Raw genomic sequence first — 16888 nt, 5'->3', positions numbered from 1 at the left:
AATAGCTAGAAAAAGAGGGGGAAATGATGCCTCAGTTAGTACATGGAAGGAAATAAAGTTCAGAACAAAAATCAATGAAATAAAAACTAAAAAGACAATAGAAAAAATAAAGAAACTAAGAACTGGTTCTTTGAAAAAAAATTTAATTGATAAATATTTAGCTAGACTCACCTTAAAAAAGAGAAGGCTCAAATAAGTAACATCAGAAATTAAAGAGGGGAAGTTACAACTGATACTATAGAAATACCAAAAATATCACAAAGGACTATTATGAAAAATTATATGCCAAGAAATTGAACAACGTAGAAAAAATGGGTTAATTCTGGGGCACCTGGGTGGTTCAGTGGGTTAAGCCGCTGCCTTCAGCTCAGGTCATGATCTCAGGTTCCTGGGATCGAGTCCCGCATCAGGCTCTCTGCTCAGCAGGGAGCCTGCTTCCCTCTCTCTCTCTCTCTTCCTGCCTCTCCGTCTACTTGTGATTTCTCTCTGTCAAATAAATAAATAAAATCTTTTAAAAAAATGGGTTAATTCCTAGAAACAGAATATTTTAAGACTGAATCATGAAGAAATAGAAAATCTGAATAGACAGATTACTAGCAAGGAGATCTGTACACTAAAAACCTATAAGACACTAATGAAAGAAATTGAAGAATACACAAATAAGTGGAAAAATATTCTGTGCTCATGGATTTAAAAATTAATATTATTAAAAGGTCCATATTATCCAAAGCAATCTACAGAATCAATGAAATCTATTCAAAATCTCAATGGCATTTTTCAAAAATATAGAACAATCCTAAAATTTCTATGGAACCGCAAAAGAACCCAAAGTAATCTTGAGAAAGAAGAACAAAGCAAAATCATACTCCTTGATTTCAAACTATATTACAAAGCTACAGTAACCAAAATAGTATCGTATTGGCATAAAAAAAGACACATAGATCAATAGGACAAAATAGAAAGTCCAAAAATAAACTTTTGCATGTATGACCAATTTATATATGACAAAGGAGTAAAGAATATATAATGGAGATAGGAGATTCTTCAATAAACAGTATTGGGATAACTGGACTGCCTTATGCAAAAAAATAAAACTGGACCACTATCCTACACTATGCAAAGATTAACTCAAAATGTAATAGAAGACTTGTATGTAAGACCCGAAACCATAAAATTCCTACAAGAAAAAACAGGCAATTATCTCCTTGTCATTGCTCTTCACAAAAATTTTTTTTTGGGTCTGACTCTAAGGTAATGTCAACAAAAGCAATAATAAACAAAATGTGCTTAAACCAAACTAAAAACCTCTGCACAACAGAGGAAACCATCAACAAAATAAAAGGGCAACCTACTGAATGGAAGAAAATATTTGCAAATCATATTATCTTACCAGGAGTTAATATCCAAAATATATAAAGAACTCATACAATCCAATTAAAAAATGAGCAGAGGCTCTGAATAAACATTTCTCCATACAAATGGCAAAGAGGTACATGAAAAGAAGCTTGACATCACTAACATCAGGGAAATGCAAATCAAAATCACAATGAGTTATCATGCTAACATCTATCAGAATGGTTGCTATCAAAAAGACACGAAATAACAAGTGTTGGTAAGGATATAGAGAAAAGGGAACCCTCATTCACTATTGGTGGGAACGCAAATTTGTGTGGTCACTGTGGAAAACAGTATGGAAATTATTCAAAAAACGAAAAATAGAACCACCACATGATCCAGCAATTCTACTTCTGGTTATTTATCTAAAGAAAAATGAAAACACTAATTTAAAAACATACACGCATCCCTACGTTCATTGCAGTATTATTCACAATACCAAAGAGATGGAAACAACCAGTGTCTGTTGATGGATGAATGGATGAAGACATAATCTTGCTCTCTCTCTCTCGCTCGCTCTCTCTCTCTCTCTCTCTCACACACACACACACACACACATAGGAATACTATTCAGCCATTAAAAATCAAATCTTCACACCAATAAATTTGACAATCTGGAAGAAATGGATGCATTCCTAGAAACATATAAACTACCACAACTGAACCAGGAAGAAATAGAAAGCCTGAACAGACCCATAACCAGTAAGGAGATTGAAACAGTCATTAAAAATCTCCAAACAAACAAAAGCCCAGGGCCAGACGGCTTCCCGGGGGAATTCTACCAAACATTTAAAGAAGAACTAATTCCTATTCTCCTGAAACTGTTCCAAAAAATAGAAATGGAAGGAAAACTTCCAAACTCATTTTATGAGGCCAGCATCACCTTGATCCCAAAACCAGACAAGGACCCCACCAAAAAAGAGAGCTATAGACCGATATCCTTGATGAACACAGATGCGAAAATACTCAACAAAATACTAGCCAATAGGATTCAACAGTACATTAAAAGGATTATTCACCACGACCAAGTGGGATTTATTCCAGGGCTGCAAGGTTGGTTCAACATCCGCAAATCAGTCAATGTGATACAACACATCAATAAAAGAAAGAACAAGAACCATATGATACTCTCAATAGATGCTGAAAAAGCATTTGACAAAGTACAGCATCCCTTCCTGATCAAAACTCTTCAAAGTGTAGGGATAGAGGGCACATACCTCAATATCATCAAAGCCATCTATGAAAAACCCACCGCAAATATCATTCTCAATGGAGAAAAACTGAAAGCTTTTCCGCTAAGGTCAGGAACACGGCAGGGATGTCCATTATCACCACTGCTATTCAACATAGTACTAGAGGTCCTAGCCTCAGCAATCAGACAACAAAAGGAAATTAAAGGCATCCAAATCGGCAAAGAAGAAGTCAAATTATCACTCTTCGCAGATGATATGATACTATATGTGGAAAACCCAAAAGACTCCACTCCAAAACTGCTAGAACTTATACAGGAATTCAGTAAAGTGTCAGGATATAAAATCAATGCACAGAAATCAGTTGCATTTCTCTACACCAACAGCAAGACAGAAGAAAGAGAAATTAAGGAGTCAATCCCATTTACAATTGCACCCAAAACCATAAGATACCTAGGAATAAACCTAACCAAAGAGACACAGAATCTATACTCAGAAAACTATAAAGTACTCATGAAAGAAATTGAGGAAGACACAACGAAATGGAAAAATGTTCCATGCTCCTGGACTGGAAGAATAAATATTGTGAAAATGTCTATGCTACCTAAAGCAATCTACACATTTAATGCAATTCCTATCAAAGTACCATCCATCTTTTTCAAAGAAATGGAACAAATAATGCTAAAATTTATATGGAACCAGAAAAGACCTCGAATAGCCAAAGGGATATTGAAAAAGAAAGCCAACGTTGGTGGCATCACAATTCCGGACTTCAAGCTCTATTACAAAGCTGTCGTCATCAAGACAGCATGGTACTGGCACAAAAACAGACACATAGATCAATGGAACAGAATAGAGAGCCCAGAAATAGACCCTCAACTCTATGGTCAACTAATCTTCGACAAAGCAGGAAAGAATGTCCAATGGCAAAAAGACAGCCTCTTCAATAAATGGTGCTGGGAAAATTGGACAGCCACATGCAGAAAAATGAAATTGGACCATTTCCTTACACCACACACAAAAATAGACTCAAAATGGATGAAGGACCTCAATGTGCGAAAGGAATCCATCAAAATCCTTGAGGAGAACACAGGCAGCAACCTCTTTGACCTCAACCGCAGCAACATCTTCCTAGGAACAACGCAAAAGGCAAGGGAAGCAAGGGCAAAAATGAACTATTGGGATTTCATCAAGATCAAAAGCTTTTGCACAGCAAAGGAAACGGTTAACAAAATCAAAAGACAACTGACAGAATGGGAGAAGATATTTGCAAATGACATATCAGATAAAGGACTAGTGTCCAGAATCTATAAAGAACTTAGCAAACTCAACACCCAAAGAACAAATAATCCAATCAAGAAATGGGCAGAGGACATGAACAGACATTTCTGCAAAGAAGACATCCAGATGGCCAACAGACACATGAAAAAGTGCTCCATATCACTCGGCATCAGGGAAATACAAATCAAAACCACAATGAGATACCACCTCACACCAGTCAGAATGGCTAAAATAAACAAGTCAGGAAATGACAGATGCTGGCGAGGATGCGGAGAAAGGGGAACCCTCCTACACTGTTGGTGGGAATGCAAGCTGGTGCAGCCACTCTGGAAAACAGCATGGAGGTTCCTCAAAATGTTGAAAATAGAACTGCCCTATGACCCAGCAATTGCACTATTGGGTATTTACCCTAAGGATACAAACGTAGTGATCCAAAGGGGCACGTGCACCCGAATGTTTATAGCAGCAATGTCCACAATAGCCAAACTATGGAAAGAACCTAGATGACCATCAACAGATGAATGGATCAAGAAGATGTGGTATATATACACAATGGAATACTATGCAGCCATCAAAAGAAATGAAATCTTGCCATTTGCGACAACATGGATGGAACTAGAGCGTATCATGCTTAGCGAAATAAGTCAAGCAGAGAAAGACAACTATCATATGATCTCCTTGATATGAGGAAGTGGTGATGCAACATGGGGGCTTAAGTGGGTAGGAGAAGAATAAAGGAAACAAGATGGGATTGGGAGGGAGACAAACCATAAGTGACTTTTAATCTCACAAAACAAACTGAGGGTTGCTGGGGGGAGGGGGTTTGGGAGAAGGGGGTGGGATTATGGACATTGGGGAGGGTATGTGCTTTGGTGAGTGCTGTGAAGTGTGTAAACCTGGTGATTCACAGACCTGTACCCCTGGGGATAGAGTATTATGCCTCCATCAGAAAGGATGAATACCCAACTTTTGTAGCAACATGGACGGGACTGGAAGAGATTATGCTGAGTGAAATAAGTCAAGCAGAGAGAGTCAATTATCATATGGTTTCACTTATTTGTGGAGCATAACAAATAGCATGGAGGACATGGGGACTTAGAGTGGAGAAGGGAGTTGGGGGAAATTGGAAGGGGAGGTGAACCATGAGAGACTATGGACTCTGAAAAACAATCTGAGGGTTTTGAAGGGACGGGGGGGTGGGAGGTTGGGGTACCAGGTGGTGGGTATTATAGAGGGCACGGATTGCATGGAGCACGGGGTGTGGTGCAAAAATAATGAATACTGTTATGCTGGAAATAAAAAAAAAAATAAAAAATAAATTAAATATTAAAAAAAAAAAATGAAATTTTGATTACCATAAGAAACAACTGAAAAAAAAAAAAATCAAATCTTCATTTGCAACAACATGGATAGAACGTGAGAGTATACTGAGTGAAACAACTAAGAGAAAAAGACAAACACCATATGATTTCACTTATATGTGGAATCTAAAAAACAAAACAAAACTGAAAGATGAAGAGAACAGATTGATGGTTGCCAGATAGGAAAGGGATAAGAGGTGGGGTATGTGGGGGAGAAAAGGGTTAAAGGGTGCAAACTTACAGTCATAAATACACAAATCATAGAGATGTAATGTACAGCTTGATGATTATAGTCAATAATACCATATGTATATTATGTAACTTTATATAGTGACAAGGGAAACTAGACTTATTGTGGTGATCATTTCACAGGGTATACCAATACTGAATTATTGTCATATACCTGAAAGTAATATAATATTATATGTCAATTATGCCTCAATTCAAAATTTTTTTAAAAAATCACACCACCCAACTGATTTTCAAGTAGATGACTTTGGGACCAAACTGTGAGAAATCTTGGAAGTTAATAGGACACCTTAAAAGTAAACATAGACTCCAGGTCCACTATAAACAATTATTATTTATTACCAAGTTCCCAGGAATCTATGTTATAGAGATAAATAGAGGAACAAAGGATACTACTATTAAGTCCAAAACTGATAAACCTGAGATTTTATGCCATTTTAAATATATCCCAAGTATATAGGTATGCATTTTTTTTAAAGATTTTATTTATTTATTTGACAGAGAGAAATCACAAGTAGACGGAGAGGCAGGCAGAGAGAGAAAGAGGGAAGCAGGCTCCCCGCTGAGCAGAGAGCCCGATGCAGGACTCAATCCCAGGACCCCGAGATCATGACCCGAGCCCAAGGCAGCGGCCTAACCCACTGAGCCACCCAGGCGCCCCTAGGTATGCATTTTTATGTTATATATATATATTATACCTCATGTATAACCATATGTTTATTATATATTATAAGTATTACTTAGATATTGTATCTTTTTATACACATTATATATCATTTCAACCTATTATTATCCTTCTCAGGTATAAATATGTATATTTGTGTGTGTGTATATATGTATATATTCATATTATATGTATATAAGGAAAACGAAAAGACATGACTAAATTCAACATCCATTTATGATAATAACTCTCAATAAACAGGTATGATATATATACACACATATATATACAAACACAAAGACATATAAATAATATATACATGTACACATATACAGATACACACACACACAAAATATATACATATACACCTTAGAAGGATAGTAACAGATTGAATTATCTGCAAATCCAGTAGAATAAAGACTTAGATGTGAAACTGAGTTGTTTTAAGGATAATTTTTAAATATAGCTATCTTTGCATGACTGTGAAAGAACTATGAGTACATGTTTCATATTCACCCCACATACAGCTAAGATACTATATATGAAGCTGAAGAAATTCCTTCTTTAAAAATTGAAACCTAGGGGTTCCTGGATGGCTCAGTTGTTAAGCCTTTGCCTTTGGTTCACGTCATGATCCCAGGTCCTGGGATTGAGTCCCACTTCTGAGCTCCCTGCTCAGGAGCTCTCTGCTCCTCCCTCTCCCTCTCCCTCTGCCTGCTGCTCACCCTGCTTGTGCTCACTCTCCCTCTGTCAACTGAATAAAGAAAATCTTTTTTAAAATAAATAAATAAATAAATATTGGAAACTACATAGGGAACAAAGGCTCTCAGAGTGAGAAATGTGCCCTACACAGGTCCTCCTCATCTTCCAGTTCAGGGTGGGGTAGCAGTAGTCCCCAGGCTGACTGTTTCTTTTCTCCCCAGGGAGACATGATCTGCCCAAATGCACACCATTGTGCCAATGCTATTAGAGGTACAGAAGCTAGTAATGGCAGAGGAAACTCATGCTCACCAAATTTAATAATCAACCTCCTCCTTCCAATAATAAATGTGAACAACTGAGAATTTCCAGTTACATTTAAAACCAACAACAAAAAAGAAAAAGGCCAAAATGAGTAGAGGACAACTGATTCTGGAGGGAACAAATAATTTCGGTAAGAGAAGAGGACTTCAAAATCATTCTCATTAATATTGTAAGAAGGACTTAAGAAGATATCCATTTACAAAGCAGAATAGGCTAATATGCAAAAAGGGAATAACAAAATAAGAATCCAGAAAAAATAAGGATACAATTATCAAAATGAAAGGAAAAATTAAAGGGAAAATTAAGGGAAAAAATTAGTTGAGTTGGAAGAAAAAAAAGAAGTCTCCCAAAATGTAAAGCAATAAAACCTAGAGATGAAAATATTTTTTTTAAGTCAAGAATAAGATATAAATCCAGAAGGTCCAGCATCCATCTAAGGAGGATCTTTAACAACAGAACAAAGAAAACCTGGGTGGCTCAGTGGATTAAAGCGTCTGCCTTTATGATCTCAGGGTCCTGGGATCAAGCCCCACATCAGGCTCTCTGCTCGGCGGGGAGCCTGCTTCTCCCCACACTCTCCTCTCTGCCCACCTCTCTGCCTGCCTCTCTGCCTACTTGTGATCGCTGTCAAATAAATAAATAAATGAAAAAATCTATCTTTTAAAAAAAGAACAAAGGAGCAGAAATAATCAAATAGTAGAAGAAAATTCTTAGAGCCTAAAACAGGACCCTTCAAAATGTGGTTCACCAAAAATGAAAAATAACTCAGAACACGACCTCACTAAAGGTCAGGACATCTCAATGGGTGCTCCTTTTCAATTCTTTTCTCTGGATCCTCTTCTCTTTGATCTCTAAATTGTATGGACATGAGGCCTTATTATTTTCACTTCTTTCCTTTGTCTCTGCTATATTTCACTCATTCACTAAATGATCTCATCTAAACTCATCATTTTGGAGAGTGCTTGGTTGGCTCAGTCGGAAAGCATCTGACTCAATTTCTGCTCAGGATCATATCGAGCCCGCTGTCAGGTTCCACACTCAGCAGAGAGTCTACTGGAGGATTCTTTCTCTTTCCCTCTGCCCCTACCTCCACTTGGGCACTCTCTCTTAAAAAACAAAACAAAACAAAACCACACACACCTTAAAAATAAATAAATAATGGACTCATTACTTTGAATGTCGTCCATATATTGATAGCTCCAATTTTATCTGTCCATTCACAATCTCTCCACAAAACTCCAGACATCAAATTGATTTCCTTTCTGCAATCTAACCTACATTTCAAATATATTACATCTACAATAGAATATCATCTCAATCCATACTCCAAACTGCTCATCTCCTTGTCTTCCTGTCTCAAAAAAGAGAACACCATTAATCCAGTTGCTCAGGCTACAAAATCACGGCTCATGCTGAACTCCTCTTCCTCATATTCTACCTCAAATCCATCAGCAAGGTCAACATCTAGCACGGATTTACAAGAATGGTATGTCCAAGAAGAACATGAATTCCCTAACACTACAAAGGAGTTGCATCCTCTCTCCTACCATTCACTGCCCTGTTTGTACTAATAACATCTCTCATTCAAAGCAATGCAGTTTTTAAGAACATGAGAATGCCTCTCTTTGTCTATGGCATAAACACTGCACATTCTACAGTAAATGATACCCACATGCTATTTCAAATGTTGAGAGTATTGGTTTCCATTCTCAAATTATCAAACTATAAAAAACGTAATTTACTAAATTAATTGTAAATTCTATAAACCTTGAAAATGTGAAAGTAATGCAAAACAGGCAGTAACAGGTGGAAGTAGATGTGGAGGAAAATATAAGGACAATAAATATCTGACTTACTCAGTAGGAAATCAAGAAACACAGTCAAAAATGAATAGGTCAAGAAATAGAATTTTTATGAAGTTAAATAAAAAAAGAATTTTTTTAATGAACTGGCAGGAAGTGGGAGTAGGGAAAGAAGACAAGTCTAAGTGAAATTAATATCTCATGCCACAGATGGGAAACAATAGCGATTTTTAAATTGATACATTAACAAATAAAGTGTATGGATATTATTTAAGACTTGAAATTAAACTCCAGAAAAACTAACCATAAAATCACTGGAAATAATTACTTCCGATGAGTGGTAATGAAGGTGAGTGTATTGAACCTTGCTTTTCAGTTAGCATCCTCGTCAGTGTTTGAATTTTTATTATGGCACATATTGCTGGCATAGCAATTATATAAACAAATAAAAATAAATATATTACTAAATAACAGAGCAAATGATCACATCTAAGCTAGTTTTATGTCTACATTTTCACACATTTACCTCCATAAAAATTTATAAAGAGACACCAGTTTTTGCTTCAGTGTTGTTCAGTAGCATAAGAGATAAATGTTGACCTAGGAGCCACTATGAAAGTACAAAGACTGGCTAAATACAATCTGGTCAAAATATCTAGATGCCAGAGAGTATAATTAGTAAAAGAATTTTATACAAAGGATTCTTCACATTTAGAACCAGAAAAGCTCACACAGTGATTCACTATAATTCATCTCCTTAAAGTACTGCAGGCCTATATGCCCCTCCAAAGGGAGATACTGCTGTTTTCAACACAGTTAACACTTCCATTGTCCTAATACTACCTCGTGTCCTATTTCTATGCTTATAAACATGGCACTATTTTTACCTTGAATAATGCATGGCTTGGTGGCCTGCAATATTAAAATAGAAGTCTGTGGTGTGCTTCATCTCATTGGTGTGCCCAGTGGCCTCAATCCAGTGTCCTATTGGGAGACAATAAACACCATCCACCAAGTTGTTTTCATTATAGGTACAGCAACGGTCATGGTGAGGTCCATTGCCTGGAACAAGAAGAAATGACAAACAGAGCAATTAAATCAATGTTTTGCTTAAACACCCACAGAGTAGCTGATGCAAAATTAATAATAAGAAGAAAATAAATACAAAGCTTCTCAATCCACACATTTCAGTATAAACAAAAATAGACTAGAGGGGAAAAACAGAAGAAATTTGTAATTACATATGAATTTCATAGAGTTCTGTGCTCCCTTTGAATACATGCGTATTACCAAGAGCATACTAACTCTCAGAATTTAATGGTACCTCTCAGTGCCCTAACTACCCGTTGTGAGTCATTTTTCAGCCTTTTTTTTCTTTTTGGTATGCAAATTCATAACTAAAATCAGTAATAAAAAAGAATCAGTAATAAAGTGTTTTAGTATCAGCTCAAATAACAAATGAATTTTTAAAATAAATACATTAATAAATAATAAAACAAATGATCACATCCAAACTGGTCTGCATGTAAATCAGTGGTTAGTACTATTTTCAGATGCGAAATTGTCACAAAGATTAGTTATGTTGCCCAAGGTCACAAAACTAGTAAGTGCCAAGCTAGTAGCAAACTGATACCCCTAGATCCCCATCTTTCGGGCACCTGATACCTTCATGTTGTTTTCTGCCTGCTTCACAACCACCAGCACACACCATCCTCCCTCCATGGAGTGAATCAAAAGAGACAGAGATGGAAGAACATGTCTCTGAAAACACTATTTGCCCACATCACATTCTGCCCAGTATCCACTACACTAGTAAACAGATCCTTTACTTCTATGAAATTATAATTCATACATTATTTCTATTTGCCCTTCTTATGTGACCACCTCATTTCAAATCATTCCTTTCCTTAAACTACCTAATTTTCATATACTGTCTTCAAAACAAAAAAAGTATAAGCAAAATAAAAATAGGAATAAGTCACATTTGTTACAAACATAAAAATCAGACTCATTTGTTCCTTGATCTATCTTATAGAATATTTTACCTAAAGTTATTTGGCATAAAATCTCAAAAACAAAAAAATCTTTAAGTCATTGGACCATTCTTTAGGATATAACTCCCTTGCACCAAGTAGGAGGTACAAGATGGTTCCCTTAATAAATCATCACTGATCCTCCTAGATCAGACTTCTCTTTTTCTCTTGATGGCTACAAGGCACTACACCAAGTGGTCCTTTACCCTTGATATATTAAATATCAATGATGATGAAAACCAAACTGTACTAGTAACCCCACTTCTAGAAACATATCAAATAGAAATATAACAAGAATAAAAGAGATACATAGAGATGCATGTGTGAATAATACTCTTTTAATAGCACACACTCTAAACTATATAAGTTCATCTATTCATTTTTCCACAAATACTTATTAAATGTCAAAAACATGATCTACACTACACTGTGCTGTCATGTTAAGGATTTTGGTATTTTCCATAGGAACAACAAAAAAATGAAATATTTTAAGTAGGCAGGTAACATCACCAAGTTTTATTTTAAAAGTATCTCTCTGGTTACAGAGTAAAAATATAATTCAAATGCAATGAGATTAAAGCAAAAAGTCCATTTAAGAAACTACTGCTCTAGCCCAAACAGGAGATGACTGATGAAAGCCTGGAGGTAGAAGTGGAAAAGAGTGGGCAGATTCAGGAAGGAAAACCCACAGGACATGGTGATTAACTGGATATGGAAGGTGAAGGATAAAGGGAAGAAACAATGACTCTAGGCTTCTGGCAAATATAACTCAATATATGGTGGTATCATTCACTAAGATGTAAAATCTGACGGGAAGATCATCAGTCTAGTTTTTGGACTTGAAGTGCCATTTAGATACAAAAAAAAAGAGATATTAAGTACAGAGTCGGCATTATCAGTTTGACATCAGACCAGAGATCTGAAGTAGAAAAACGAATTTATGAGTCATCTAAGTATAAACGGCAATTGAGGCAAGGCTATATAGATGAGTCACAATGAAAAACAATAGTGATATAGAAAAAAAAGGTTTCTAGAACCAAGTCTGAAAGCATCCCAACATTTGATACCTGGATAAAGAAGGATGACCTTACAAAGAAGACACAGCATGCAAGAGATAGGGAGGGCAAGCAAGAAGAGGAGTAGAGAATGAGGGGGAGAGAGAGAGAAACCTAAGCAGACTCCATGCTGAGCACTGAGCCTGATGGGGTGGGGCGGGGGAGGGGGTTGATCTCACAACCCTGAGATCATAACCTGAGACAAAACCAAAAACTGGACACTTAACAGACTGAGCCACCCAGGTGCCCCAAGACTTACAACAATTTAAGTGTTACAACTTAAATAAATACATTACTGAGGAGTTCAAATAGACATAAATGACAACGTTCAAGAAAAATTATTTACACAACATCAACTTCCTAAGAATTCGTCATTCCTAGAATTAGTTTTTTGAATTACTCATTTTTACACATACATGTTTTAGGAGAAGTAACAAAACACTTCCATTTCTTTCAGCAAGGGAAGTGTCAGTGGAGGCCAAATGGAGAACTGGAACTCTCACCCCACTCAGTAGTAATAAAGTCAATCCCTTCAGTTGTCAATGGGTGGGGAACCTGGGTAATGAGGTATCCCCACCCTCCTACTGGAGCAGTGCTAGGGGAATCCAGTTAAATCAGAAGATTTGAATAAGATCTAGGGACACATTATATAATGCTCAACATGTTCAGGTTTCAAATCCTTATATCAAAAATCACAAAGATCTCAAACTGAGTAAAAATTAAAAATGCTTACAAGATGCCAACATCAAGATGACAGAGATGTTATAATTATCTGAAAAAGATATTTAAAAAAATGAACCAAGTGTATGATGTCTGGAAGAAACTTACTTCAAATTATAGGCAGGTACAAAGTAAAAGTGTAGAAAAAGATACACCATGCAAATATTAATCAAAAGAAAGAACAGGTGGTTATGTTAATTTCATATAAAGTAGAACCTTCAGAGCAAAGATTACTAGAAAGAGAAAGGGAAATTATATGATGTTTAAAGTATTAATCTATCAAGAAGCTGTAAGAATTCTAAATGTGTACATAAAAAAAAAACTCAGCTGCAAATATATGAAACTAAAAACTAAGAAAGCTAAATGGAGAAAAGACAAGTCTAGAATCATAGGTGGAAATTTAAACACCTCTTTCTCAAAAACTGATAGAACAACTAGACAAAAAATCAGCAAAGAATAAAATAACTCAACATCAACATCAACCAATGGAATCTAGTTGACAATTACAGAACACATTACCCAACAATAGCCGAATGCACATTTTCAAGTGTGTACAGAACATATACCAAGCTAAATCATATCCTGGACCATAAGACAATATCAAAACATTAAAATTAAATCACAGAAAGTGTTTTCTCTAACCTCAAAGGAATCAAATTAGAAATCAATAACAGATAATGGGAAAATTTTCAAACACTTGGAAACAAATATACATATTACTAAATAATCTATGGGTCAAAAACGAAGTCTCAAAGTTATTAAAAATACATTGCAATGAATGAAAATCAAAAAAATATGTATCAAAATATGTGGGACACACCTAAAGCAGTGCTGTGAGGGAAATTTATAGCATTTAATACATACAATAAAAATAGGAAAGTTTCAAATCAATCTAATCTCCTCTTCAAGAAATTAGAAAAAGGAAAACAAAATAAATCCAAAGCAAAAAGCAGGAATAAAGAATGAAAATAAATGAAATTAAAAAGAGAAAAACATTAGAGAAAATCAAGAAACAAAGAGCTGGGTTTTTTAAAAGATCATTAAAACTGGCAAACCTCTAACAAGACTGGCAAAGAAAAGTGAGAAAAGGCAGTTGTGAGAAGTAATATGGAAAGATCCTGTGTAGCTTTCTATATTACTTCTAACAACTCCATGTGAATACACAATTACCTCAAAATAATAAGTTTAATAAACAAAACTTGGGTGCTTGTTATGTTTTGCTTTTTCCAAATAGACTGGAAATTTTTTAAGCTTCTAATTCACTTTCTATTCCATAAGACTGGCCTAAGAGTACAATATATATAACACATTATTTAATACCACAGTGATCATTTATGCCTAGGAGCTCAGTTAACATTTCCAGGTCTCATCTACTTTATAAAAGGGCCAGCTGGCTAGGCTGTGAGAAACCCAGATATGGACCTTCAACTCTATGGTCAAATAATCTTCAAAAAAGCAGGAAAAAATATACAGTGAAAAAAAAGACAGCCTCTTTAATAAATGGTGCTGGGAAAATTGGACAGGTATGTGTATAAGAATGAAACCCAACCATTCTCTTACACCATACACCAAGATAAGCTCGAAATGGATAAAAGACCTCAACGTGAGACAGGAATCCATCAGAATCATGGAGGAGAAAATGGGCAGTAACCTCTTTGATACCAGCCACAGCAACTCCTTTCAAGATATGTCTCCAAAGGCAAAGGAAACAAAAGTGAAAATGAACTTCTGGGACTTCATTAAGATCAAGTTTCTGCACAGCAAAGGAAACAGTCAACAGAACAAAGAGGCAACACATGGAATGGGAGAAGATATTTGCAAACGACACTGGAGACAAAGGGCTGATATCCAAGATCTATAAAGAACTCCACAAACTTGGGGCACCTGGGTGGCTGAGTGGGTTAAGCCTCTGCCTTTGGCTCAGGTCATGATCCCAGAGTCCTGTAATCGAGCCCCGTATCAGGCTCTCTGCTCAGCAGGCAGCCTGCTTCCCCCGCTCCCCACCCGCTCTGACTGACTCTCTGCCTACTTGTGATCTCTGTCAAAGAAATAAATAAAATCTTAAAAAAAAAAAAAAGAACTCCTCAAACTCAACACACACAAAATAGATAATCATGTCAAAAAATGGGCAGAAGACATGAACAGACACTTCTCCAATGAAGACATACCAATGGCTAACAGACACATGAAAAAATGTTCATCATCATTAGCGATCAGGGAGACTCAAATCAAAACCACATTGAGGTACTACTTTACACCAGTTAGAATGGCCAAAATTAACAAGACAGGAAACAACAAGTGTTGGAGAAGATGTGGAGAATGAGAAACCCTCTTACACTGTTGGTAGGAATGCAAGTTGGTGCAGCCACTTTGGAAAACAGTGTAGAGATTCTTTAAGAAATTAAAAATAGAGAAAATAGAGCTACCCTATGACCCTGCAATTGCACTACTGGATATTTACCCCAAAGATACAGGTGTAGTGAAAAGAAGAGCCATCTATACCCCAATGTTCATAGCAGCAATGGCCATAGTTGCCAAACAGTGGAAAGAACCAAGATGCCCTTCAACGACAAATGGATAGAGAAGATATGGTCCATATGTACAATGGAGTATTATGCCTCTATCAGAAAGGATAAATACCCAACTTTTGTATCAACATGGATGGGATTGGAGGAGATTATGCTGAGTGAAATAAGTCAAGCAGAGAGAGTCAATTATCTTATGGTTTCACTTACTTGTGAAGCATAAGGAATAACCTGGAGGACATTAGGAGAAGAAAAGGAAAAGTGAATTGTGGCAAATTGGAGGGGGAGATGAACCATGAGAGACTTTGGACTCTGAGAAACAAACTGAGGTTTTGGAGGGGAGAGGGTGGAGGGTTGGGTGAGCTTAGTGGTGGGTATTATGGAGGGCACGCATTGCATGGAGCACTGGATGTGGTGCATAAACAATGAATTTTGGAACACCGAAAAAAAAATAAAGTTAAATTAAATAATTAAAAAAAGAAGGTTAAAGCAGTAACTTTGTGGCAGGGGAATAGGTTGGGGAGGAGGTGGAGTGAATTATCTGTCCAGATTGGAGCTGGCCATTGTTAATTATTCATTAGCATTAATTTAAAATAAATAAACAGCTCACTAAGGTAGAACAAACTAATCTGTTATTGGCAGAAAAGTGGAAATGGACTGATTTAGCTAACAATAAACACCTCTTTCCATAGAGCAAATTTGGCCATCATGTTATTTGTTCATCAAGGCAATATAGGTAAGTTAAAATAAAGTGTATAAATGTCAAGGAATAAGAGGCCTGCTTCCTGACACTCAAAAAAAAAAAAAAAAAAAAAAAAACAGAGAAGTAAGAAGCCTCAGAATTTAAAATCTTAACCAACACATTATTTCAAATAGTTCTACAAGTTTGAAAGTTCAGGTTAAAACAAGTATATTTTTTACAAAATCAGGAAGTTTTTTTTTAATTTGATTTTATTTCAATGTTCCAAAATTCATTGTTTATGCACCACACCCAGTGCTCTATGCAATTTATGCCCTCCTTAATACCCACCACCAGGCTTACCCTACCCCCCGAACCCCTCTCCCCTCCAAAACCCTCAGTTTGTTTCTCAGAAGTTTTCAAGTTATATTGCATAAGCACAATCAATTGGATAGTGCAGTCCACTTAAAATTAAAATTCTTATTATTATTCATGATATTTTATTTGAATCAATCCTCTTTGGAGTTTAATTAGTTTGAAGGTTTTTTTCTAGCACATGAACATTAAATCTGAACCTAACACATTAATCTCTAATTTTAGCTAGTAATTCACCCAAATCAAATTTCTCATGCCCCATCTATTACTACCTCAGAAGCTACTGGTGCATTAAGTTGTACAAACATGGTATAATCATTACCAACTCTTTGGCATTTTGATATTCTGTTCCAGTGGCAAAAAGCAAAATAAGGGGTACCTGGGTGGCTCAGTGGGTTAAAGCCTCTGCCTTCGGCTTGGGTCATGATCCCAGGGTCCTGGGATGGAGCCCCACATCAGGCTCTCTGCTCAGCAGGGAGCCTGTTTCCCTCCCTCTCTCTCTGCCTGCCTCTCTGCCTACTTGTGATATATGTGTG

The 16888-nt window shown here is 36.3% G+C and overlaps 1 protein-coding gene across 3 annotated transcripts in view; it reads right to left on the bottom strand.

Annotated features, from left to right (window-relative positions):
• EPM2A (EPM2A glucan phosphatase, laforin) overlaps positions 1-16888 on the bottom strand; it is a 162292-nt gene that overhangs the window by 57182 nt on the left and 88222 nt on the right. For all 3 annotated transcript variants that reach the window (XM_032339317.1, XM_032339316.1, XM_032339318.1), the window contains exon 2: positions 9853-10027. In XM_032339317.1, coding sequence (XP_032195208.1) covers positions 9853-9914 — 62 coding nt within the window. In that variant the 5' untranslated portion in view covers positions 9915-10027. The remainder of the gene's footprint in view (positions 1-9852; positions 10028-16888) is intronic.

Source organism: Mustela erminea, chromosome 4 (genome assembly GCF_009829155.1).
Source record: "Mustela erminea isolate mMusErm1 chromosome 4, mMusErm1.Pri, whole genome shotgun sequence".
NCBI classification, from domain to species: Eukaryota; Metazoa; Chordata; class Mammalia; order Carnivora; family Mustelidae; genus Mustela; species Mustela erminea.
The sequence above is the reverse complement of the archived record's forward strand: the minus strand, read 5'-3'. Positions and strand labels throughout refer to the sequence as shown.